The sequence below is a fragment of the Impatiens glandulifera genome, chromosome 1, assembly GCF_907164915.1.
Source record: "Impatiens glandulifera chromosome 1, dImpGla2.1, whole genome shotgun sequence".
In the NCBI taxonomy this organism is placed as follows: Eukaryota; Viridiplantae; Streptophyta; class Magnoliopsida; order Ericales; family Balsaminaceae; genus Impatiens; species Impatiens glandulifera.
Window position 1 is genome coordinate 147190756 of NC_061862.1, and position 26408 is coordinate 147217163.

At 31.3% G+C, this 26408-nt stretch overlaps 2 protein-coding genes across 2 annotated transcripts; one reads left to right on the forward strand and one right to left on the reverse strand.

Moving 5' to 3' along the window:
• The first annotated feature begins 767 nt into the window (after window positions 1-767).
• Window positions 768-3830, forward strand: LOC124909830 (putative receptor-like protein kinase At3g47110). The gene is made up of 2 exons (XM_047450467.1): window positions 768-3414; window positions 3490-3830. The coding sequence occupies exons 1-2, from the start codon at window positions 768-770 to the stop codon at window positions 3828-3830; spliced, it is 2988 nt and encodes a 995-aa protein (XP_047306423.1).
• A 782-nt stretch (window positions 3831-4612) lies between these two features.
• On the reverse strand, window positions 4613-5300 carry LOC124909836 (aspartate aminotransferase, mitochondrial-like). Its single transcript, XM_047450469.1, has 4 exons — window positions 5112-5300; window positions 4940-5035; window positions 4773-4867; window positions 4613-4688 (listed from the first exon to the last, which is right to left on the reverse strand). Exons 1-4 carry the CDS (start codon window positions 5202-5204, stop codon window positions 4613-4615), a joined length of 360 nt encoding a protein of 119 aa, XP_047306425.1. The 5' UTR covers window positions 5205-5300.
• Window positions 5301-26408: the final 21108 nt, after the last annotated feature.

Below are 26408 nucleotides of genomic sequence, written 5' to 3' on the forward strand. Positions count from 1 at the left end.
CTATATAAATTTTTATTTTTTATATGTCGTAATTTGTTTTCATTTTTGTATATTTTATTTTCTATTTTTTATATATAATATTTTCAAATAAAGTATTTTGTTTAAATTTTTATTTAATATATTTTATTTTAATGTGTAGGTAGTGTATATTTTATTTTATTTAAACTATTATTTTAGTGAATAATATTTTATTTTAATTTATAATATTTATTTGAATGATTTAATTTAATATGTTTAGTTTTAATTGTATATATTATATTTATAAAATTAAATAAAATAAAAATATAATATTTGTGTTATTTTAATATATAATATTTAACTTTTATTTCATTTTAATTATTAAATTAAATATTATTAATTTATATTTATATTTTAAAATTAAAATTAAAATTAATATAAATCGTCCCTGCATATGAATGATCAAAGTTTGAGTTGGTCAATTTTCTTAAGATTGTTAATTGTTAGAAAGTTTTAACTTAATTACCAATCCATTTGAATAGTACACAAGAAAATCGTATGTATATTTGTCTAAATTGATCAACCTTACCTTCAATTTTCTATGTCAACAAGTCAACACCATGTAGTTTCTCTTAATTTTCACGTCAACGTCAAGTCACACTATTTGTTTTATGTGATCTCAAAGTCAAGAGTCAAGTCTCCCTATCTTACTTTGTTTCGTGTAAAAAACTTCTTAAGCTTTAACTTCTCAATTAGTATTTATGACCATACTCTGCTTATGTGTGATGCATACTCTTACACTTCCAAAAATGAGGTTCTGGTTGGTGCTACAACAATTGGCACTCCTCATACTAATCATTACTACTGATGCTCTTAATAACGAAACCGATCATGTTTCACTATTGGCTATGAAGTCCAAGATCCTCGACCCTTTTGGTGGGGGAGTTTTGAGTTCATGGAATGAGTCTTCCCATTTCTGCAATTGGGAAGGTGTGGTCTGCGGTAAAAGGCACAAGAGGGTCACTCTCATCGACCTAAGATCTTTGGGTTTGTCGGGCACCTTGTCTCCTCATGTAGGAAATCTCACCTTTCTTAGACGACTGTTTCTATCCAACAATACTTTCCATGGGGAAATCCCAAATGAAATAGGTGGCTTGTATAGGCTGAGAGCATTGTTGCTCCAAAGGAACAGTTTCCAGGGCAGGATTCCTGCCAGCCTATCACGCTGCTCTAATCTCATGAATATATCATTTGGGTTCAATAATCTGGTGGGAACCATCCCCGAAGAATTTAGCTCCTTGTCGATGCTCAAGAGGATCGTCGTACAATATAACAATTTAACTGGAGGAATTCCAAAATCTCTGTGCAATATCACTTCTCTTGAAGTATTCTCTGCTCCATATAATCTCTTGGGTGGAACTATTCCAAATAACTTGGGGCAATTAAAGAACCTCGTATTTCTTGGATTGGCTGGTAATCAGATCTCTGGTATGATCCCTTCATCATTGTATAACCTCTCCAACTTGAATGCATTATCTTTATCATTTAATGATCTTCACGGAATTCTTCCGCCCTACTTTGGCAACATGTTCCCGCATTTGGAAATCCTTCAACTCGATTTTAACAACTTTACCGGACAACTTCCAAATTCAATAGGGAATCTTACCAAAGCCATAATGCTAACATTTTCCGCTAACGAATTCAGTGGGAAACTTACAGTCGATTTCAGCAAACTAGTGAATCTTGTGAATCTTACTTTCGAGGATAACAAATTAGGGAGCGGAGACTTTGATGAAATGCATTTCCTCGAGTCGCTTACTAATTGCAGCAGTTTGGAAATATTGAGCGCAATTAGCAACCAGTTTGGAGGAGTGCTTCCCGATTTTGTAGGGAATCTATCATCAAATATACATGTCTTCGTCCTTGCTGCAAACCAACTGCAAGGCAGGATTCCTCCATCCATCGGAAACCTTGTTAACTTGTCTTATTTAACCTTGGAAGATAACAGATTCACTGGGCCGATACCTAGTACCATAGGTAAAGTTCAAAAGTTGCAGAGAATTTATCTCGGACGAAATCAGCTTTCGGGTACTATTCCGGATTCAATTGGAAATCTTTCTTTGGTGAATGAGCTCTATTTCAATAACAATAACCTAGAGGGGACGATTCCTTCCAGTTTTGGCAACTGCCAAAGATTAATATCATTGAATCTTGAACAAAACAACCTGAGTGGAACCATTCCCAAAGAACTTTTCCAAGTTTCAACTATATCCATTTTTCTCGACTTATCTCACAATCACCTGTCCGGTCCACTTCCTTCAGAGATCGGAGAACTCAAAAGTTTGGTGGCGTTGGATATCTCTAATAATAACTTGTCCGGTGAGATTCCTGGCAGTGTAAGCAGTTGTACCAGCCTCGAATCCTTATTCCTGCAAGGAAACATGCTCCAAGGATCTATTCCCAAGTCGATGGAATTCATGAGAGGACTTCAAATCCTTGACCTGTCGAGCAATAATCTATCGGGACAAATCCCAACTTTCTTGGAGAAACTTTCCTTGATCAACCTTAACCTGTCCTTTAATGATTTCAATGGAGAATTGCCTTTACATGGGGCTTTTGCAAACTCGAGTTCAGTATCCGTGTATGGGAACGATAAGTTATGCGGCGGAATACCTTCTCTACAACTTCCAAGATGTCCGGTAAAGAAACTGAATCGTAACTTCTTCTTTTCATCCAAACGCATCTATACAATCGTGGGTGCTTCAATACTAGGAATACTAATCATAATTTCAAGCTTGGTGTTTTACTTGCGGAAAAGGAAAAGAGAATCCACCAACACTTTGGATTTGTTGCCCAAGGAGTCTTTCGTGCAAGTCTCCTACGGTGAGCTCCTCAATGCAACAGATGGGTTCTCTTCCAGCAATTTGATTGGTGCTGGCGGTTTCGGCTTCGTCTACAGAGGAGTTCTTGATCAGATTGGAGATGTTGCCATCAAAGTACTTAACCTTGTAAACCCAGGTGCGACGAGGAGCTTCATTGCAGAATGTAAAGTGTTAAAGAACATCAGACACCGGAACCTGGTCAAGATCGTAACATGTTGTTCAAGCATTGATTTTCAAGGTAACGAATTCAAAGCTCTAGTTTACAAACTCGTGATGAATGGGAATCTGGAGAAATGGCTGCATCCATCTCAAGACACTAGTAGACCTGAGTTCAATCTACTCCAGCGTTTAAGAGTTGCGATTGATGTGGCTTCTGCACTCGATTACCTTCATTATCAGTGCGAACCCACGGTTATTCATTGTGATCTAAAGCCAAGTAACATCCTTCTTGACCAACAAATGGTTGCACATGTTGGAGATTTCGGACTGGCCAGACTTTTTCATCCAGAAATGGGTATTTCTCATCACCGTAGTTCGATGGGAGTGATGGGCACAGTCGGATATGCAGCACCAGGTATGTTAACCGATAATAGAACAAATCCTGTCTTTATTTTTTTGTTGGCCTAATTTATTTTATAATCTTAATCAGAGTACGGTCTTGGAAGTGAAATGTCTATGAAAGGAGATGTTTACAGCTACGGGGTTTTGTTACTAGAGATGTTAACGGGAAAGAGGCCTACTGATTTGATGTTTGTGGATGGTTTTAACATTCGTAACTTTACTAGTCAAGCCTTAACAGGAAATGCAATTGAGTTTGTAATGGATCCAGTAATTTTAAAAAGTGACATTGTTATTGGTCAGAGGGACAATTGTCTGATTGCAATGGTGAAGATTGGTTTGGCTTGCACGGAAGAGCTACCCCAAAATAGGATGAACATGACCGATGTTGTTAGGGAGTTGCAACAGATCAAGAAGGCCATATTCAAGTGAACATAAAAAGGGTTCACTTTCAACTTTAATTTTGTTTTTGTAATTGTACTCTCATTAAACAAATAATAAATTACATCCTTGATGAACTCTTAAATAGAAATTAGTTTTGTTTACTTCAAAGAAAATAATATCAAAATATATTACATCATTGATGAACTCTTAAATAGAAATTAGCTTTGTCTACTTCAAAGAAAATAAGATCAAAATATATCATCATACAATTTGTGGAGTTAATCAGGTAGAGGGCAGTAAAATAGATGCAATATAGTAATTATTATAGCTGGAGGGTCTATCCAAAAGGATGTTAATATTCATAGTGAGAAATTTGATCAAATGACCCTAATAATGGGTCAAATTAGAAAAAAGACCCATGTTAAATAATGTTTGTCTTTGAGTCTATGAAACCCATAGTGCCCTTAATGGGTCTTTTAGGATTTTGGACTATCAAATCCTCTCATTCCTTTTTTCATCTTCTCTACCTAAATATCAGCGGATCGTCCATCTTCTCTTGGAGAGGAAATGTCTCACAATTCTTATCTTTTATCAACTTCTATCTTCTTTTTTAGACAAATATATTTAGGATTTGTTCCTCTCAATTTCTTCATTTCTTAATATGAGAAACTCAACGAGTCACATGTCCTGCACAATTAAATTGTTCATTTGGCATCGATTATCTAACAATCAAAAACAACAATACTATTCAAGTTACACAGTGGATAATGAAACGGGTACACAGTAAGATTATTGGTAATAATATTGTACAAACCAACCAACAAACATCCTCATTTGTTAACTCTGGTAGCTTCATGTATTGCTTCCGCCAAATATTCGACGTTTTCTTCCGTTACACCGGCCATACTTCTCAAGAAAAAAAATCAAAATCTCAATTTCTAGTACCCATTAAAACCAACCATTAATTTTGATTAAATACATCGACTTTACCTTATACGGCCATCATGGGTTATATACACATGAAATTTTTTCGCAATGTAAACTATTTGATCAATTGATAGGCCAGAGTAGCAAAACATCCCAACCTGCAGTTTTTTTTGTCAGTAGGATCTATCTTAAAACAACATTTGACTAACAAAAGTCATGAATTTACTAACCTGGTTGGTTATGTGTTCCCAGTTTATATGAGAGCCTAATTTCTCCAAATTCCTACGTAAACAAGCTCGCATTCTCATTATACGATTAGTCATTACCTTCCAAGGAGAATTCGAAATGATTTTTCAGATTATGATTTCAAAATCAATGTTAGACTCGAGAGAGGGCCTTTACCTTCATCTCAGATTCCCAAAGGAGTCGTAATTTTGGATCACTGAGGATTCTGGAAACTAGTATCATGCCATGAGCAGGAGGTTTTCTGTACATTGCTCTTGCAATTTGATTCAATTGGCTTTCGATTGCAGTTGCTTGTTTCTTGTTGCAAGAGAGAATGCTGAACCAGTCAAACAATAAATTTTTGAAAGCTAGAATCTTCCGTCCATACAAAAAATGAACAGAATGAGCTTGTTTGAAAAAATTGGTTATTTTAGTTAAATTACTTAAATGTCTTTTTATATTTAAATTTTATAAAAAGAAAATATACAGGGTATTTTGGTTGATGAAGTTGAAAGGATAAATGATTTGATAAATGTTTTTTCTTTAAATAATCAAATAATCCAAGATCAAACATGCTACTAGGATGAAAATGTTAGAAGTAACAAAGTTACCTTAGGCAGCCGACTCGATGTCCGACAAGTCCCATGATTTTCGCAAAGGACTGAGCGCAGCCTGTCAAGTGTCCAATTTCCCTTCTGTGACTGCATCACTGTTCTTTCCATAAACCAATTTCACACTCTGCTCAACCAATTTGGAAGTGGCATCACTTGAAAGCAACTCCCTGATGGTAGATTCACAGTAAAGAAAAAGTGAAAAAAGAAGACAATTACTAACCGAAAATTAAATGTTGAATAAACCAAATAAAAATAACTGAATTTTAAGTACTTTAGATTCAAGTTGATTTGGTAAAATGTAGAACTAATGTGGGAAAACCTAATAGTGACGAAATTTAATTAATTTTCAAGGATTAAAGTTGTCTTTTTGTATGCTGAAACTATACTACAAAGTTAAGTCAATCATTGTTAACCGAATTAAGTTAGGTATACTAGCTTAATTTTTTAAAACTTAACTTAAGATGAATCTAAAGAATTAAGTGGCTTTAAATAAAACTTATCAAATGGACATTTTTTCAGATTAATTGATAAGCAATGTTATCAAACACTAATATTCCTATTGTTCTCAATGTATCAAGTTTTTTTAGGACTAAATCCATGGCGACAATCACTGGGATTAGATCAATGTAAATAGAACCAAATTTATGTTACTAATCTAGATTTCAATTTGTTATCCATCGAAATAAATTTTCTTTTTTCTCATTTTAACTGGGATGCCATTGCACACCTTGACTAATCCAAGGAGGAGGCTAACACATCTACTCATTATCATGACCAGCTAATACGAAGTTCTGATGGGATCCGATACATTAGTGTTGGTATGATCACACTCGAAAATGAGACTAGACCATAGGGTAGTAAGTCCCTTAATCCAAGTCCAAAGGTGACTATTATCCATCAAAATATTTACTTCCAATTAGTATAAATTTCATAATAAGGAATCAAGGAGAATGATTAGCAATGATGTCGAAATCATGTTATGGCATTCAAGATTTGATTATTCAAACTTTGCATATCAAGCCAAACTGCTTCCAATGAGATGTTTGCCAACTTGCCTTCACTGTTCTTCAACCTATTCATTTTCTTGCCTGAAACTTTCCAGATATTGCCTTAACATTTTCTATTTGATCAATCTTGCATAAAATGAAGAATACAATAAAATCACACTGAAGCAATCTGGGCTTACGAGAACTGATTAGCAGCAATGTAGGCCTCATCAGCTTGAACACACTGAAGCACGACGGGTCTTCCATGTTCATCCCTATAAGCTCCCTATTATCACAGCAGCAGCACCAAATCACTTAGGCAGAAATTTTACAGAAATGATAATAAACAGAAATGAATAATTAACCAACCACGCCGAGATTGATCTTGTGGGGGCTGGTGTCAGCTAGGAAATCTTGGGTTATGCTTAAGATAGGATCTTGGGTTATGTTTCACATGATTCCACCATCCAAAGCCCGTCTTCTCCTTCTTCTTCGTAGAAAAGTATTTCGTCGCTGGAAAAAGAGATCTCCTCCACATTATGGTGACGAAAATGGGTGTATGTATCAATTTGATTAGTGGGTTTTGATGAGTTCATGATCACAAACAACAGCTTTTCATTTTCTGCCGCCGCCCAGCTTTCTTCCCGTTGTTTTCTTAGTTCCGGTGGGCTGTATTCAGTTTCCGAGACGGCCATTCTTAAGAAGAAACAAACAACACCTTCAACTTTTAGTGGAGGAGGAATTAACCAAATCTATATATGTTTCTTACAAATTTGTTGATCAACTTTTCTTTTTTTAAATAATCTCTAATTTTCAAACACCACTTTTATGAACAAGAATCTCTAATAAACTATTTAAGTATTCCTGTAAATTTTTGTAATTTTGGTACACTAAAAATAAAACTTGTAAAAATTAGCATATAAATCCTCAAAGTGTAAATGTTTGATATTGTTTCTTCATCAATTGATAAAACAATTATCATATAAATTTTACCGAATGACATTTTTTCTCGCATCAATGTTTTAAAAACACCAATTAAGGACTATATTAACCATTTTCATATACCTAGTTTGTTTTCACACATGGTTTCAATGGTCTCACAAAGCCCCGGTTATGACTATTCTTACCAACAATGTCATTTTACTTTCGTGTTGTTGTTGCCAAATCTAATGTGCATAAGTCTCGTCTTTCTTGAAATCATCAACTTGCGTCAACAAAGTTGTTGAATGCAGCGAATAAGTATTTTAGTTTGTTATTTATAGGGGTTATTTATATCTAGGGTTTCATTTATTTTCATTAACAAATAAAAAAATAAAAATGTCCAAAGTTGATTAGACAAATCATCCACATAACTAGTTGGAACCATCTTATTTGAAAATAGAAAATTTCATATTGGACAACCCAAAATTGAGACACCATTTAAAATTTTAGCCCAATTATCAATAGTTTGGATACCATAAGAATATTGACATCAATCATATTTATTGTTTGTCTTTAAAATCACCCTTTTGAATTGAATCAAATTTATTTGCCTGATTTGCAAGGTCATGTTGAAATATTAAACAGAAGTTTCATTCAATAAATTTAGCATAGTGCCCTTATAGATTTATTTCTCTAGATTTATATTTTCAATCAATAGACACAAAATAACTTTCTTAAGTCATCTTATTTTATGGATGGTTGCATTTCTTGTCAAGCCTAAATTGCTTCATCAGAACACCCACCAAAATTATATATAAATTAAGTGTTTTGAACTTTTGAACATTTTCCACTCACAATTTCCCTTTGGCTAATCCAAGTAGCCGATATTTATTTATATATACTATATCATTCTATATAAATGACCTACAGTTTTTATCTTCCTTTTCTATTATTTAAAAGAAATAGAAATGTGTGTTACCACTGTGACATCATTCCATATTTTGGAGAGAAAAGTAATTTTCTTATTTATATATTATTTGAATGTACAAATTTAATCCAACATTTTAGTGATGATTTCTGATTTAACTAAGATTCTTAAGTAGAAATTGAATCGGTACTTTTTAGAGTTAAAAATAATATTTGTATGATAATGTATTTATCATTAACCAATGTCTTGAAACAAATATTTTCCTCCATATTGGAAAAAAAATCCTTTCAGTTAATTAAAATCAAATTATTTGGCTGATTTATGCCTCCTCAAGTAAATAATTATTGCAAAAGGTTAAAAAAGTGATATTAAAATAATTTTCTTATATATTCTTTTAGGATCCACGAAAAATATTATAAACAAAATAAAATATAAACACTTTAACAAAAAATTTAAATTTGTATTTAGTTAATCTAATAAAAAATTATTATTCTTTAATAAAGGATGCTAGCATGTCTAGCACACAAGAATGAATCTAAGAATAAATTTGAGTTGGTGGGTAAAAAATTTGGAATGAACTTATAAATATAACAGAAAAATTATGAATAAAACGAGTGAATAAACTTAAGTTTTATCTTTTTTATTATGAATTAAAAAAACAAATATAATTAAATTGAAAAAATAAGAAATTAAAGATAATTTCACATCTTTACCGTAAAAAAATATTGTGGGGGACTGATCTGTTATTGCCCACACAGTCATAACATTCCCTTTTCAATTTAAAGCGTTTTGAGTGAAAATCAAATTCTTAACATTTTTTTTAAGATCACTCATCACTCGAGCTTAAATAAGTTTTAATGGCATGGTTGGTGTATGAATTAGATGTGATCTACCAATAATAATCCTCCATTATTAACTTTTTAAAATTATATAATATATTATTTAATTAAAATATTTATTTTATTAGTCTACCATCTAATACATTTGATAGATAGAATGTTGCTTTCTTATCATTACTATTTAAAAAAACATAACAAGAAAAACAAAATTTTATAAATTTTCATGGTCATCTATACCAACGTTACGAACCTTCCTTTGATTCCCTTGTAGGGAGGGAAGGATAAAACAATCATATATTTTTTTTTTTTAAAATGGATAATTTTATCCTTTTTTCTTGTGCGAGAACAGAGAATCCCGTTACAGAAGATCCTAATTGCATCTATTCTCAACTTTTGAAAGCATGAGATTAATGCAATTCAGATCTCCCATCATTATTATTATCCTTATATATATAAGTAACATGAGATTCATTTCTAAAGTAAGACCTTTCAACTAACTAATGTAATTCTTAATTAATTCTATAGTTTTTTAACACAATTATTTGTTTGCACTTCATTAAATAAACACTACCATAATTTCTAGTTAGAAGAGTACAACAAAAATATCTAACAAGTTAATTAACTGCTGACAATTAAAAATGGCCTTGTCTTATTAATATATTGTGTTCAGTAAGGATCCCTTTCACTATTAATAAATTTCATCTACTGATAGTTACAACTCATTTTCCCGTAATCCCAAGCAAAGAAAAATCTGAGCCGTATCGGTCTGGTCCATTTCGAGTGTCGCTTTTGAACCATCTCAAAAGGAGACCAGCTTTCTTTCTCTTATTTCGAACAAAACTTGTATTATCCATTCAAATTCGATTGAGAAATAATCAGATTTGTATTACCCATTCAAATACCGATTGAGAAATATATCCAAATTTGTATTACCCATCTTTATAATATTAAGCATATTTTTGGTTCATTGATATAGAATGAGCCTATGAATATTATTAGAAAACTAAAATAATCAATTATTCCATTCAATTTTAAAAAAAACATTTGAACCTAATTTGTTTTAATTAGACCCTTCACGATTGTAAAAAGATAAAAATCACCCATTTTCCAAAACTCATCTTTAAAATAAGTTCTTAACTAAAACAAATACATACTAATTGTTCAAGGACTAGTTTCCCAATTTGTTACACAATAATTGAAAAGAAAGAAGAACAAGATGAGATTTCAGCGTGGAATATAGTCAAAAGACACTCCCATCACCAATAAATAAATGAGGCCAGTAAAAAATGTCGAAAGGGTACCGTAAGATGTATAGCTATGCCACAAAATTGAACTAGAACAGGGTCCTCCGAACTCTTAGTGATATAATTTTCGATCCCTAACATTTGAAATTCATGGATTTTGTGTAAATTTCGATTGTTTATCTGAAATTTGTTTGGCGATAAACATGTGGTAAGTTAGTTTATCAAACCACAAAGAAAAGGGCGAGTGGTCTGAAATGCCATGTTAATGGAGAGAGAATTCAAGGGGTAAATAGAAATTAAGCAAGCCTAGGTTTGATCTTCCGATTTTAAATAACTTGTTAGGGCCACGTTAAAACTATAATAGGCCTTTCATTGATGGAGTGTATTATCTCTCGATTTTTATACCGAGTTAGTATTTCTCACATGTTTGATTATCCGCAATGCATTACTCTATTTATATGGCTGGTTGTTCTAGCTATCCCTTTTGTTCAAATGGAATAAAAATTCTTTAAAAGGATATAATGAGGTCGCTTTTTAGGCAATAAACCATATTATTTGAAATAAAGCCAGATGTGTATTTGCGTAGCGAGTCAAGAGATGGAGTTTGTTGAACGTACCAAACATAAAAGACATTTGAGGAGTGTTTTGTCCATTCTCGTACTTGTATTTGATCTTTAGTTGAGCTCTAGAGATCTGAAGTTATGGGTTATGATTATGAGATCTTGTCATGAATTGAAGGTTGATGAATATGCATGACCACCCTGAATCACATATTTGTCCTTAACATCTTCGCATACTTGAGTTGCTTTAGGATGTCATCGTTTATACATATGGTAGCATGTCAAAGCTCCATCAAACTATAATAGGTCTCTCATCAATGGAGTGCATCATCTCGCGATTTTACGTCAAGTTAGCATTTTCCACATACTTGTCAATCCACAATGCATTGCTCCATTTTCAAGTGGTTAACTTTTCTAGTTGCTCTTTTTATTTGAATGCATTCAAAGATTAATTAAAAGGATAAAATGAGCTTACGTCTGTCATGTAGAACATACAATGTATATGACTTTGGGTAAACGATTTATGTTCTTATCTTTGTGTTTCTCATGAACGTTGTGTGGATCGAGAAATGTATTCGTTTAGATGACATGATCGTCCTTTCTTTGAATCAAGGGAAAGTCAAAATGTCATGAACGCGTCTTATGGAGTGATGATCATTCAATTCCTATATGCAATACAACTATTGTGCATGTGAAACCAAATCAATTATGCAACTTTAGTGATTATTTCTATTAATGGATCTCGTTTTTGGTTCATCATGAAGAACATGTAGATCTAGAAAGTTTGTAAAAAAGAGAAGTAACATCGATCATATGACAACCCGTGTCATCATTTATGCATGTACGTGTCCTAAAGGGAAATAGGCACACACTTTCAAACTCGTTATTTTTATTAAAACGAAAGTATTTAAATGTGGGGGCTAGTAGTAAGCAAGATAAACCATTACAAGTATTCAACCCTCGTCCTCACCTTACAAATGCACACAATATTTTGCAAAATATAGAAAATGGTTTATGTTCAATGGATAGAAAAAGAAGACCGAGTCTTCTTCGAGCTCCTCATTTTCTCGTCATTTAGTCTTTCGTCTTCTTCATTAACTTTGACATTCCTCTTGTAGAAAGTTAACCATAAATGTTAGATCTCTCTTGTCGATTATCATCATTTTTGTGTCGCTTCACTTGGAAATATATGATTCATATGATTTGTGGTTGATAATGACCTTCATGTCTAAGGCATTTCTTCAAAAGGTATCATCTCAAACGAAACTAGACATGTCGTGGTTCAGCTCACAACTCTTGCGATCGACAGTTTGAACGGCTAACGTTGTGGCGTCTAGAATGAATCTACCTACAAAACAAACACCAAAGATAAGCAAACATTGATTTTTTTTTTGAAAATTCATAATTTACTTGTGGCGCCTATCTCAACTATCATGCATACATGTATTTACATAAGTATAGTAGGCACGTTTGAGCTTTTGGTGTGGTTTGAGCGTTCGGGAATAAAGAATAACTAGGACATAGGAATCATAACCGGGACTTTGTTTATATAGAAAAATCATAAGAGAGAGTCCACTCACCCTGTCGGAGAGTATAAAAATTACTGGCTAAGAGGAAGCGTCGTCTCAATTGGGAATTTCTCCTCATCCCCATGATGTATATCCCTCGAAAGGGACCTCGTCGTTGGGGAGAATGATCTAATGTACTTAGTTTCATCCTCTTACATCATTGCTCAAATTTGGAAGAGATCGTCATTCTTCATTGACTAATATTTGCACATAATATTATAGGTGTACACATGATGTCATAGAACGCACATTGTGTACTACCTCAAAACAAAAGGCGATGTGCACAAGATTGAAATCAATACATGTAGAAAGACGAAGTTGGTGATGTACCATTTTTCGCCTTTATTTATTATTTTGCCTTTAGATTTTTTTACTTTTTATAATTTTTTATGAGGGTGTAAAATATTATTATTAAGAATGGCTAAAAGTTTATTTCTAACTAATCATCCACTATTATCCCTAGTAGAGTCGCTAGAAAAGTTGTAACGCCAAAAATCGACCATTCCTGAGAAGGGGTTTTCATTAATTGATAGTCTCACCCCATAACTCAACTAGATGAGAAACCAAAATGATATGATTGACTAGAGTGCATTTAAAAAATATCGATTTAGACTAGTTTTTGACTTTTTTAGAGTCACCACCTAATTTACTACTCGAGAAATTATGATAGAAAAATATTTTGTGTGTTCAAACACATTTTAGTGATTATGTTCTTGGTTCGGTGCTTGGTTACACGAGAGAAAGTGTACTCGTGCTATGTCTCATATGTCCATCAAACGATAGTCTCTACTTTAAACTTTTGGCCATTTAAAATAATATCATTTTACACTTTATTTATTTATCCAATCTAAAGGCATTTGTCTAATGTAATCCAAACATGAAGATGTGTCCAGTTTTGAATAATTATGTTCTTAGAGCGTGCGTTTATGTATATTATGATAAAAAAAAAATAGAATTAAATTCAAACGTACATATAGGATATGCATAAGGGACCACCCACTATGAATTCCTTATATATTCAATTGTATATAAGATACATAAAATGTTAACCTTTCAATAACAAACGAACCATTAAAAATTCAAAATCAAATAACAAGATTAAGTTGGACTCACAAATCCAAGCCTTCGAACCAAACTACCAATAAACAAACCCTAAATGAATAGTGAACTAGAGAGTTAAAATTTTTAAGAGTGAAGCTTAAGAACTCATCTTCATATTTTATTCAGTTGTGGATCTTCGAGCGAGATCAAACGACATCGAGAAAATTCGGATTGAAGCTAGGAGTCCCCTTGGGCTATGCTCCTCACAAGATCAACTAAGAGCCTCTCCTTTTTTCCAACCCCTCCTTGCCTTTTATCATTGTCCTTTTCCCTTGATGTATCGTGCTCCAAGAGGCTTCAAATAAAATCCTCGAAAGACCCATAATCAAATTATCTCTTTTGTCCTTTTGCATCATTTCTTCAGCCTAATTTGGTTTTGGGTTTAAGTGGCATGTTGCTCTTATACCTCGTTTTACTTAGCGTTCAATAAATTTTTTTCCTGTAAAAACAAAACCAAACGCAAAACAATTAAGTGGATAAAATTCATTTTAAATCTATTTAATTTGTTGATTTTATTTATTAATTTTGTTTTAGTTATATATACCTAAATTTAATTATAAACTTATGGAATAAAATATGGGTGTCTAAACTCATTTTAAGAGTATGTGAAGTCAAAGATCTCTAGGAATAGTCTGACTGTGAACCGAGTTTATGTGAACCGAGTTTATGGAGGTGTTTTATTTGGATGGGCCGTTAGGGAAAGGTAAACCAATAATTAAGAAGAAATTATCAATTATAATAACATTTTATCTTCTTTCTAGAACTTTGCTGCCTGGCATATGTAGAATTGTTAGAGCTTTTTGATGAAAAACAAATTATTGTTATGAAGGTTCTAAAGATTCAGAAGACCAAGAAGAAAGGTGTGGGTGAAAATTTTCTTATTAGCCGCCAAATTAAATTAAAAAATTAGAAGGTGTGATTAGAGTAGATTTGTGATATTTTTCATCCAATATCTCGTTATTTGGATGAAATATTCTTCATGGTGGAATTCTTACGGATGATATGTGCATGAAAAAATGTTGTATTATAGCTAGTTGGTTTCGTATGTGTCAAGAAGAGGTTGAATCGACAACTCACTTATTTTTGCATTGTCGAGTGGTGATTTGTATTTGGAGCCTTTAGTGGAGTATTATTGGGATTCATTGGGTGATGCCCGAGTATTTAGGTAGTTGTTGGGAAGTTTGGATTGATGCGAATGATATAGAAGGCCTACATATTATTATTCTTTGGTGGACTATCCAGTTGTAGAGAAATTGTCGAACTTTCAATGATCGTAGTCGTCCGATGCGTATCATGTTAGAATTTAAAGGGACATTTATATATTTAAATGAATATATATGGTCATTGATTATAATAAGTCAATATTATGTGATCTAAGGATGTTTGGGATTTGACTTAAGGACGTTATTGTTATGAATGTTAAATTGTGGATACCTAATGGTATTTCTAATTTGATGAGGGCCAAATTAGAAATTAGCGTAATGAGGCAGTTATGACGGTTATGGTCCCCAAAACGCAGAAGAAGTTATAAAAGGGATGTTGGTTGATAAAAAAAAATAAGGAGGAACTTATTTTTTATCACGCTCTCTTTCTCTGAATACCCATCATCGGAGAAATAAGGCTAAATGATTTCTGCCCTTTTGAAAAACCATCTCATCTAATCATGTCTAAAAATTCAGGTATATATATTCCGGTTTTATCTTTCATATCTCAGAAGATCTAGGGTATTATAGTTTATGATTTAAGTTTATGATGGAATTATTTTAATTAATTCCAACAATTGGTATTAGAGTCCAACTTGTTCTTAAATTAGAAAGACTTATTCTTATACATGAATTTAGAATTTAAGGAGACTTTTCTTTCCATGAATTTAGGGGGAAATAAATCATAGGTTTCATAATTTTGAAGTTTGTTGTATAGAGAAACCTTAATTGGTAAACCCTAAATTGAAGTTTTGCAATCATAAGTTTGAAAGGTAACGGTTTAACAACGTGAAAAACCGTAAGTTGAAATGTATGATAAATATTTTTTTGGGGGAAATAATATTATTTCAATTCCTATCTTACAGAAAATAATTTTATCTCATTATCTTTTATTAAAAGAAAATTCGGTAAAATATTTTTTTGGGAAATAATATTATTTCAATTCCTATATTTTAAAGAAAATAATTTTATTTCATTATTTTTTATTAAAAGAAAATTCGGTAAAATATTTTATTTTTGGGAAAATAATATTATTATTGAGGATCATTATAAATAATATTATATGATTATTTTATTGGAAAATAATTTTTTTTATTGGAAAATAATATTCGGATAAAATAATATTATTCAATTTAGAATTTTTTAATAAATAATATTATTTAATTATTTTATAAGAAAATAAAATTTTAAGAAAAATTAAATTTTGATTTTATTTTAACACAGTTAAAAGTTTCTAAATAATATTATTATTTATTTACTTAAATTAATATAAGAAATAGTCGAACTCTTTTAATTTTATTTAGGTTTTAATCTTATTAAATAATTTAGCAGATTGTTCTTTATTTAAATTAAATAAGTTAAGTCATGACGTCACCAAAGTGACCTCTCTAATTTAATTTGTTTAGGTTCGAATTTTGAATGTTTGTAATGGTGAATTTTAATGTGACTAAATAATCGGCCCAAAGGAAGGTTACTAGTTGACCGAAGTTCACAATTACCTGTGATAATAAGCACGTAACAATTATAAAGATTTTACATGAGAATATCAAATCATTCCAAAGAAGGGTTTGTTATTTGTCATGCATTATTGTTAGTGTTTGATTATTGCAACAAAATATCACTAGCAATTAAATTTCATTGTCCATAGACTTGAATTTAATGGTGCACTAGATATTTTGGATGAGATTTGCTTATTATTTTAAATTTGATTGAAAATTAAACAATTTAGCATGTTAGTTACAGTTTAAATTATGTTTTCAGCTAATGTTGCAAATATTAATGCCAACTTAAGTTCAGTCCCAGTCCTTAATGGCTCTAACTTTAAGGATTGGAAGGAGAACATTCAGATAGTTCTCGGTTGCATGGACGTGGACCTTGCAATACGGACAGAGAAACTCACTGCTCCTACGGTTATTAGCTCTCCTAAACAGAAGGCTAAATTTGAAAAATGGGAACGCTCTAACCGCATGAGTCTTATGATCATAAAGCGTGCAATTCCGGAGGTGTTCAGGGGTGCTGTGTCTGAAGACACCACCAATGATAAAAATTACCTTGCAGAAATTGAAAAGCGCTTTGTTAAAAGCGATAAGGCTGAAACAAGCATTATTCTTAAGAGGTTTATTTCAATGAAGTATAAGAGAAATGGTAATATAAGGGAGTACATCATAGAAATGTTTAATCTTGTATCAAAACTTAAGGCACTAAAGCTTGATTTGCATGAGAATTTACTTGTGCATCTCATTATGATTTCTCTTCTGGTTCAATTCAACCACTTTAAGGTCAGTTTTAACTGTCAGAAAGAAACGTGAAACTTGAATGAACTAATTTCTCGTTGTGTTCAAGATGAAGAGAGATTAAAGTAAGAAAAGACAGAATGTGCTCATCTGGCAAGCACCTCTAAGGATAAGGGCAAGAAAAGGAAGAATGTTGATGTTTCTCATGGTCCAAATGCAAAGAAAAAAGTTAACAATGACTATTTCTTTTGCAATAAGGCTGGACATCTAAAGAAGGGTTGTACTAAATATCGTGCATGGCGCGAAAAAAAGGTACATTTCTTAATCTGGTTTGTTCTGAAGTTAATTTAGCATTAGTACCTAGAAATACTTGGTGTTTAGACTCCGATGCTACTACTAACATCAGTATTTCAATATAGGGTTGCCTGAGATACCGAAAACCAAGTGATGCTGAAAGATGTATTTTTGTGGGCGATGGAAACTCGGTAGAATTTGAAGCAATTGGACACTTTAGATTGTTGCTTAGTTCTGGTTTCTATTTGGACTTAAAGGATAATTTTATTATACCTTCGTTTAAACGAAATTTGGTTTCTATTTGTTATTTGGACAAACATTGTTATTCTAGTTTGTTTGGAAATGGTCGATTTAAGTTATCTATTGGTACTTCGGATATTGGAACCAACTCATTAATGCATTATGACAATCTTTATTTACTTGATACAATTGCTTTATATAATGAAACCTTGAATGTGGAATCAAGAGGTACTAAACGAAAGCTAAATAATAATAATTCGGGTACATTATGGTACAAACGCTTAGGTCACATCTCTAGAAATAGAGTTGAACGTCTTGTGTTAGATGAGATTCTAAATTCCATTGATTTTACGGACTTTAATGTTTGTATTGAATGTATTAAAGGAAAAACAAACCAAAGATAGAAAATTGAATGCATATAGAGCAACAGAAATAGTTGAGTTGATACATACGGATGTTTGTGGGTTGGAATGGTCAGCAATATTTCGTATCATTCATAGACGATTTCTCTAAATATGCATACATTTTTCTTATTCAAGAAAAGGCTCAAACATTGGATGTGTTCAAGTCATTTAAGGTTAAAGTTGAAATTCAACTCAACCGAAAGATAAAAAAAAGTTAAATCCGATCGTGGTGGTGAATACTACGGTCGGTATGACGGTTCAGGTGAACAACGTCCAGGGCCTTTCGCTAAATACCTAGAGGAGTGTGGTATTGTTCCTAAGTACACCATGTCGGGCTCTCTAAGCATGAATGGTGTAGCAAAAAGACGAAATCGTACTTTACAGGATATGGTGAGGAGTATGGTTAGCCATTCATCCTTACCAAAGTCACTCTAGGGTGAAGCACTAAAGTCTGCAGCATACATTTTGAATAGAGTGCCAACAAAAGCAACGACTAAAACCCCTTATGAGCTTTGGTCATGGCGAAAACCCAGTCTAAAACATTTTCATGTTTGGGGATATCCAGTAGAGGCAAAGCCTTATAAGCCTCATATGGATAAATTGGACTCCAAAACAGTTAGTAGTTACTTTATTGGCTATTATGAACGATCAAGGGGCTATAAATTTTATGATCCCAACTTATAGTCAATTTTCGAGACAGGAACAACTGTATTCTTTGAGGATGTTGAGTTTGGGGTGAAGAATCAAATAAAGAATTTTTTCTTTGAGGAAGAGTCAACTTCTAATTTGGTTAACAAGGAGTTGACTCATATTCCGATTTGTATGGACAATGATCAAGATTCTCATCTGATCATTGATAATATTGGAATAATTCCAAAAAATCAAGACGATGTTGATCTCTCAGAGGTACAAACTCAACAACCTCAAGAAGAAAGTATTATTGAGGAACAAGTGTCATTACGGCGATGCACAAGAGTAAGGAGAAGTACTATGTCGGATGAATATGTATTTCTTCAAGAACATGAGGATAATTTTTGCATTATGAAAGATGATCCAATAAACTTTCATCAAACCATAGATAGTTCTAATTTAGCAAAGTGGATTGATGCAATGAATGAAGAGTATAAATCTATGCAAGACAATAAAGTTTGGGAACTTGTCCCATTACTAGAAGGGGTGAAGCCTGTTAGTTGTAAATGGATTTTTAAAACTAAACGGGATTCTAAAGGTAATGTAGAAAAATGTATAAAGCACGTCTTGTGGCTAAAGGTTTTACTCAAAAAATACGGGATTGATAATAAAGAGACTTTTTCTCCGGTTTCAACTAAAGACTCTTTTAGAACAATCATGACACTCGTTGCACATTTTGATATGGAGAAATTGATGAAAATTTTATATGGTGCAACTAGAAAACTTTGTGTTAAGAGATTCAAGGAATATGGTTTGCAAATTAAAGAAATCCATCTATGGGCTCAAACAAGCGTCTCGTTAGTGGTACCATAAATTTCATGAGGTAATTCTCTCATTTGGTTTTGTAGGGAATTTAATTGATGATTGTGTGTATCACAAATTCAGTGGGAGTAAACATATATATCTAATTTTATATGTTGATGACATTTTGCTTGCCTCAAATGATATAGGCTTATTGCACCAAACTAAGACTTTTCTGTCGAGAAATTTCGAGATGAAAGATCTTGGTGAGGCCTCATTTGTATTAGGGATCCAAATACATCGAGATCGTTCTCGGGGAATTCTTGGATTGTCACAGATGTGATATATTGATAAAGTACTTAAAAGATATGGCATGTAAGATTGTAAATTAGGAAATACCCCGGTCGCTAGTGGAGACAAATTTAGGCTTCAATAATGCCCTAAAGGAAATTTTGAAATTCAAGAAATGCAAAAGATTCCATATGCTTTGAAAATTGCAAAAAAAAGGAAATAAAAAAACCTAGAGAAACCTAGAGAAAAAAGGAAATAAAAAAATTGCAAAAAAAAATTAATGTATTTGTATAAAAAAAGAAGATAGAAGTTAATAAAAACGAAAAATTAATGAGTCAAATTAAAAGACAAGAATAGATAGATTATAATTTTTTATTTTTTATTTTAATAATAATGTGTATTAATAATATATATATATATATATATATATATATATATATATATATATATATATATATATATATATATATATATATATATATATATATATATATATATATATAAGTTTTGATTCAACCTATATTTGTAATATATATATATATATATATATATATATATATATATATATATATATATATATATATATATATATATATATATATATAAGTTTTGATTCAACCTATATTTGTAATTTATTTAATTCAATACATAATTTGAATTTTGTAGTTTTTATAAAATAAAAATAAAAAAGTTCAACTTCACTTACAAATTATAGTCATATTTTAAAGATCTCAAACTTTTATTATAGTATTTTGACAAGTATATGTTTCAATAGAATATTTCAATTACATGAATATATTTGAGACATCTCAAATTTGTAGAGAAATTTAGTATAATTCTCATTTTAATTTGTAATGCTATAACATCTAGGAGCTCAATGTTAGTAAATTATATAATTGTAACCTCCCTTCTTCATAAATAGGAACATAAATTAGAAGGATCTCTTTCCCTTACATTTACAATATTTTATCACTTCTTTAATTCACAAACAAACTTGTTATACAATTTATGCCAAGCTCATTTTCTTCATGAGATCACAATCATCTAGATCTAGAGGACCTCTTATCGTGTTCCTCGTGTTAGAGTTTGTGACCATTGCCGTAAATATCTTCACCTCAACTTCAAACTTACGAAAAAAAATAGAATAATATAATGAAAAGAATGGAAACTTAGACAAAGTGAGTGCATAACATGGATTTTTCTTAGATATCACATTTAATACAATCCTTGATATTCATTTTATTGAACAAACTATTTAAGCTTCAAAATCTATTTGTGCTAAAGTTGATTAACCTTGCAAATATTTAGTATTGATTATTTTAATGTCCAAATGCGACAAAAATCAAGGAAATGCTAGTGTCTATGAAACTATTAACAATTTAGAGATTAGTTTTTTAATATTGTCTTTAGCCAGTTTTACATGATGATGTACAAACTTACGTTCAAATTTAATAATATCCTGCTTAAGAACATAAATAAGAAATGGAAATTAGTCAAACTCACAAAAGAAGATAAGAAAAGGAGTTTAAATAGTAAAAAATGAGAAAATAATTTAAATAGGTAAATTGAAAAGAAAAGAAAAAACTTTACTTAGAAAAAAAGGTTAGAAGTAAAAAAATTAAAGAACTTAATGAAAAAAAGTAACAAAATTATGAGGATCGTACGGACAAATATATATAAAAAAAATGTTTCAAAACAAATCTGAACAAAAATCTTAAGTTATAAGTCAAGAATTTATATTTAAAAAGGTAGATAAACAGTTAATAAAGTTTAGATAATTAGTTTAATAAATATATCTCAATATTATTTTAAATAAAAAAATAAAAAGTTTCATACCATAATTATATCCAACCAAAAATCTTAATTATGATCAATATTGTTGATCATAAATAGGGTAAAAACAAATCGAATAATTAAAAAAAAATTAATATTTGAGTTCAAACTCGAAAATTATAAACTGTATACGAATTCAAAATTAATCAAATTTGGCTTTAGCTTGATTCAAAATAAAGTTAGAACTCTCGAAAAATTGTTCTTGGAATAATATTGAAATATAACTCTCGAAAAAATTAAAATTTATACTCTTAATCGCAATTATTTTAGTTCACATTTTCATCTTTTAATTAAAAAAAAATAAGGTCAGAAATTTAGGAGCAAATGAGAGACTTAACATACCTGAATAATTTAATTATTAATTATCACTAATTAAGCCATAAGAATTGAGGACTAAAGATTGAGGAGTGAAACTAATGGGAAAAGATGAGATCACGATATATATATATATATATATATATATATATATATATATATATATTATAATAATAATACTTTACTCTCCCTCACTAGGTTCTCGGACAGTCGGACCATAATAGTTATTTGAAACGATTGGGGTTATTTGTTTGTTTATTGACCCATCTTTGCAATTCAGTCGTGATCTTAATAATATATTATTGAAAGAGAAAATATGCTGTCCCACACACACACAAAAATGTGATTTTTGATCACTAAAAAAATTTGATAAAAATATTTTAGTTAGATTAGAATCTATAATCAAATAATAATTGTAAGTTTTAATCTTAAACCATCAAACTAAATATTTTAATGCTTAAAATATTAATAATATATATTATTTATTTTATTAAATGGGTTGCTTTAACCTATGTCCTTGTGGGTTTACTCTGAACTGAACATCAATATATGTGAGTTTGAATTAAATTATTGTTTTAATTGAGAGTGATATTAATAATATATTTTTTTTATAGAGAATATATAACTGTGTATGTGAGTCTAAATTTCAGGGATAATTGAATTATATATCTACGTGGTTGTGAATTTAAAGAATGGATGGAATGGTAGTTCAAACTGAGAGGGTAAATGTTTGTAATTTCATCATTGAAGGAGAATATTGTATGTAGTTGGTAGGAAAAATAACTTATGTTTTTTTTGAAAACTTAGAGTTTATCTTTCATGTATAAAGTTAAATGGGAGAATACATCATTTTTCATAAGCATAAAAATTTGAATTACATAATTTTAAATAATAATATTATTTTTCATAATTTTGAATTTTTATATTCAAAATAATTTATAAAAAGAATTAAATTTTAATTAATGATTAATTATTGTAATAATTAGACTCTAATTAAGGAATTATTTAAAATTCCAAAAATTATTTGAGAATAATATATTGTATTTATTTTATCAAAATTGACCAAAGAAGGGGTTAAAAATATTTAATTGTGATTTAATCATGAATTATGTTTCATTTATGATTAAAACAATTAAATAAAATACTCCAAAATTCCCAAAAATACTAAAAAACTAAATTATGATAATAATTTTTATTATAATTCCAGAAATATATTTTGTGAAATATTTGGTGAAGAAATAAATTTAAAAGGGATTAAAAATTATTTTTAATAACTTTTTAAATAAAAATAAATTCTGATAATCATGTGTAGCAAAAATTATTTTTAATCTTTGCACCATGATTCTGGACCATCAGATGAGCGCCCAGATCTCATTCAACAACCCAGAACGCGCTAGACTCCCGCTACAACAAATTTAGCGTGTAATCGACTACACCAAATCAACTAACGAGACTAACTAACCCCGCTAATCGCCAAACGGAACGCAAACACCGTTAGCCGAAACGACGTCGTTTCAAGCGTCTTCTTCGTTGGGACGCAAGGCTTCACCGGAATTACGACCTCGCCGACGCGATTCTTCCAGAGGCTCTAACGTACGCTATTTGAATCCTTATCCACTAATTTCTTCGCCTACACGTTCGTCTCGTCAACGCCTACGATAACCCTCTATCTAAAAGCCTTATCCTCATGTGGATAAGGCTGCAAGAAAACGGGATAAAATTAGGAATAAGTTCGTCGGAGGTCAAATTCGTCTCGAATTATCCCTCCCCGACGGATCTTAGGGCTCTATAAATAGTCCATTATGCTTTGTAAAGCAAATCATCAAACAATTACACAACAACAATCACTAAAAGAAGATTTGAAGATTATGACCAAGCCTGGTTTTGTCAAAACCTCCTCCGGCGATCTCAGCTTCAATCCAGGCTTCTAGATAGCCTCCAACACATCCAAAGGGTGTTCTCCAACTGTTGGTATGAATCTAGAAACCTTAAATTTCAGTTTGTAATCAAAACTTTGAATTTTTTCAAATTTTATTGTTTGATCGGATTTGATATGTTCTTGAGTTTTATTGTGAGAATCATTATATATATCATGTATGAACTTTATGTTGAAAGAAATCAGATCAAATCAACTTGAATAAAAAAATTTGAAAATTAAAATTTGAAAACAAGATTTTTTAAAATTTCATTTTCTTGAGTTTAATCCAATTTTTTGGGTTCAATTATATACATGTTTGTTAACATGTTAGAATGATTTCAAAGAAATTGTAATCATGTTTTGATCATGTTTGATCAAATTGAAAATTTAAAATTCAAGCTTAAAATTTTAATTTTTGAAATTATGTGTTCTTAGTTTTAATTCGTATTTTTTGATCCAATTAGATGTTATACATGTTTGTTAACATGTTGGGATGAATTCAACCGTCTCATCACTTTGATCATGTTTGATCAAATCTTGTTTTTGATTTTTTTTGGATTTTGATTCAATCTTCAAAACTATTTTAATAATGTTATGATGTTCTTATTTTGGTTAAGATAAACTATATTAATCATTTCAAACCTAATGGAACAAAAGTCAGACATTAAAAGATCCAAAATTTTGACCAAGAAATAATGTTTTAAAATTGATCCTTGTAAGGACTTCAAAATTGTGATTTATGTCAGGGCTTTTGTTCTTCATGATCATATGAACTTACTGTAGATTATGGATCATGATTTCATGATCCCAATCAAAAGTTATGGACTTTTGAAATTTGGACCAAAATAAGAACACACGGTCCTAAGATTTTATTATAGGACTGGTGATCTCCGGTCTTGTTCTTTAGTAGGGACCAAGAAAACGAACCTAGGACCGAGAAAACGCACCCAGGACCGAGAATCTTAGGACCGAGTTTTCTGACCAGGACAGGTGTTCTTCAGCTAAGACCGATGACTAGGACCGGTGTTCTTCAGCTACGACCAAGAACTAGGACTAGTGTTTTTTAGCTAGGATCGAGGACTAGGACCAGGACCAATGTTTTTCAGCTAGGACCGAGGACTAGGATCTGTGTTCTTCAGTTAGGACCGAGTACTCCCCTTAGCCTAGGACCGGGTCTTCTAACCTAGGATCGAGCTTTATTTTGACATAGGACCGAGAACCTTTAGCCTAGGACCAATGATTAAGACCGAGCCTCCTAAACCTATGATCGATAACTACCTAACCCTAGGACTGAGCACCTAGACCGATATACTTGACTTGGGACCGAGCCTAGGTCCACAACTAAGCCGCTCGAGTTTGGGACCGAACCTCTTGAACTCAGGACCGAGCTCTTCGGTCCCTTGACCCATGCGATCGAGCCCTAGTTCGAACCACCCCGGTCTAGACCGAGCCCGACCGAGCCTAGTTCGGCCAAACTGAACCTAGACTCTAGGACTCCGGTCCTAGGGCCTGTTTGGTTCCACTTTTCAAAATCCAAAATTGTTCTTGTAATTTGGGAACCCGAACCCATTTTCAAATTATCTCAAAAGGTTAGAAAATGATATTTTTTTATATTTTTGGGATGTTTACTAAACCAATATTTTGAATAAGGCCCCGTTTGGAGTTTATTTTTAAATTCTAACCTTCTCCTTTGAAATTTTCAAGTTTTGTTAAATCTAAACACCGACACAACATGTACACAGCCATTTAAATAATTTTGTACAATTATTTAAAGCCCATCCTTACTTAGGACCCCCTGAACTACTAATTAAAGGTAACAAATATTATAATTGGATTTATAAAAGCCAGACTTTGTTTATTTTAGAAGAATTTTCAAAAACTGTCTTTAGGCGGGCGTGGAGGATATAGCGTGAAAGTCTTTTCCCGACCGTAAACAAATAACAAACCACTTTTGTTAGATACTCTGGTATAAATACATTTGTACATGTATCATTTTATTGATTTTCTTAAAATCTCTTATAGACTCTTATTTTTAAATAAATAATCGTTAAATTGGTTATGTTTCATTAATTTAAATCGGGTTCAGGCTAAATTGTTATTTAGCCTCTCATATTATTTAAAATTTGAACAAAAAATTAATTATTTTTACATAATTGATTTTTTACCGTTACAAATAGTATTCAAAATCTTTTAAAAACTAAAATTTTCATTTGAAAATATGATCACGTAAACCAAGGTTGAAACGCATCAAATCTCGAGCCTCGATAGTCCCTCCATATTGTCACATGTCCCTCGACACATGTTAAGCTATGAAACAGGACAGAGATATGTGGGGGTTGCAACATGTTTAATTTTTCTCAAAAAAAAATATATAATTTTGTATGTGACTATTATATTTTATCAATTTTATTATTATTTTCCTATTATGTTATTTTCTAATCATTTTATTGTCATTTTTTAATTGCACGTTAAAGAATAAATTATAAGATTGTAAAATAAATATTATAAATGCATTCAAAATAAGATATAATATTTGTTTATGTATTATATT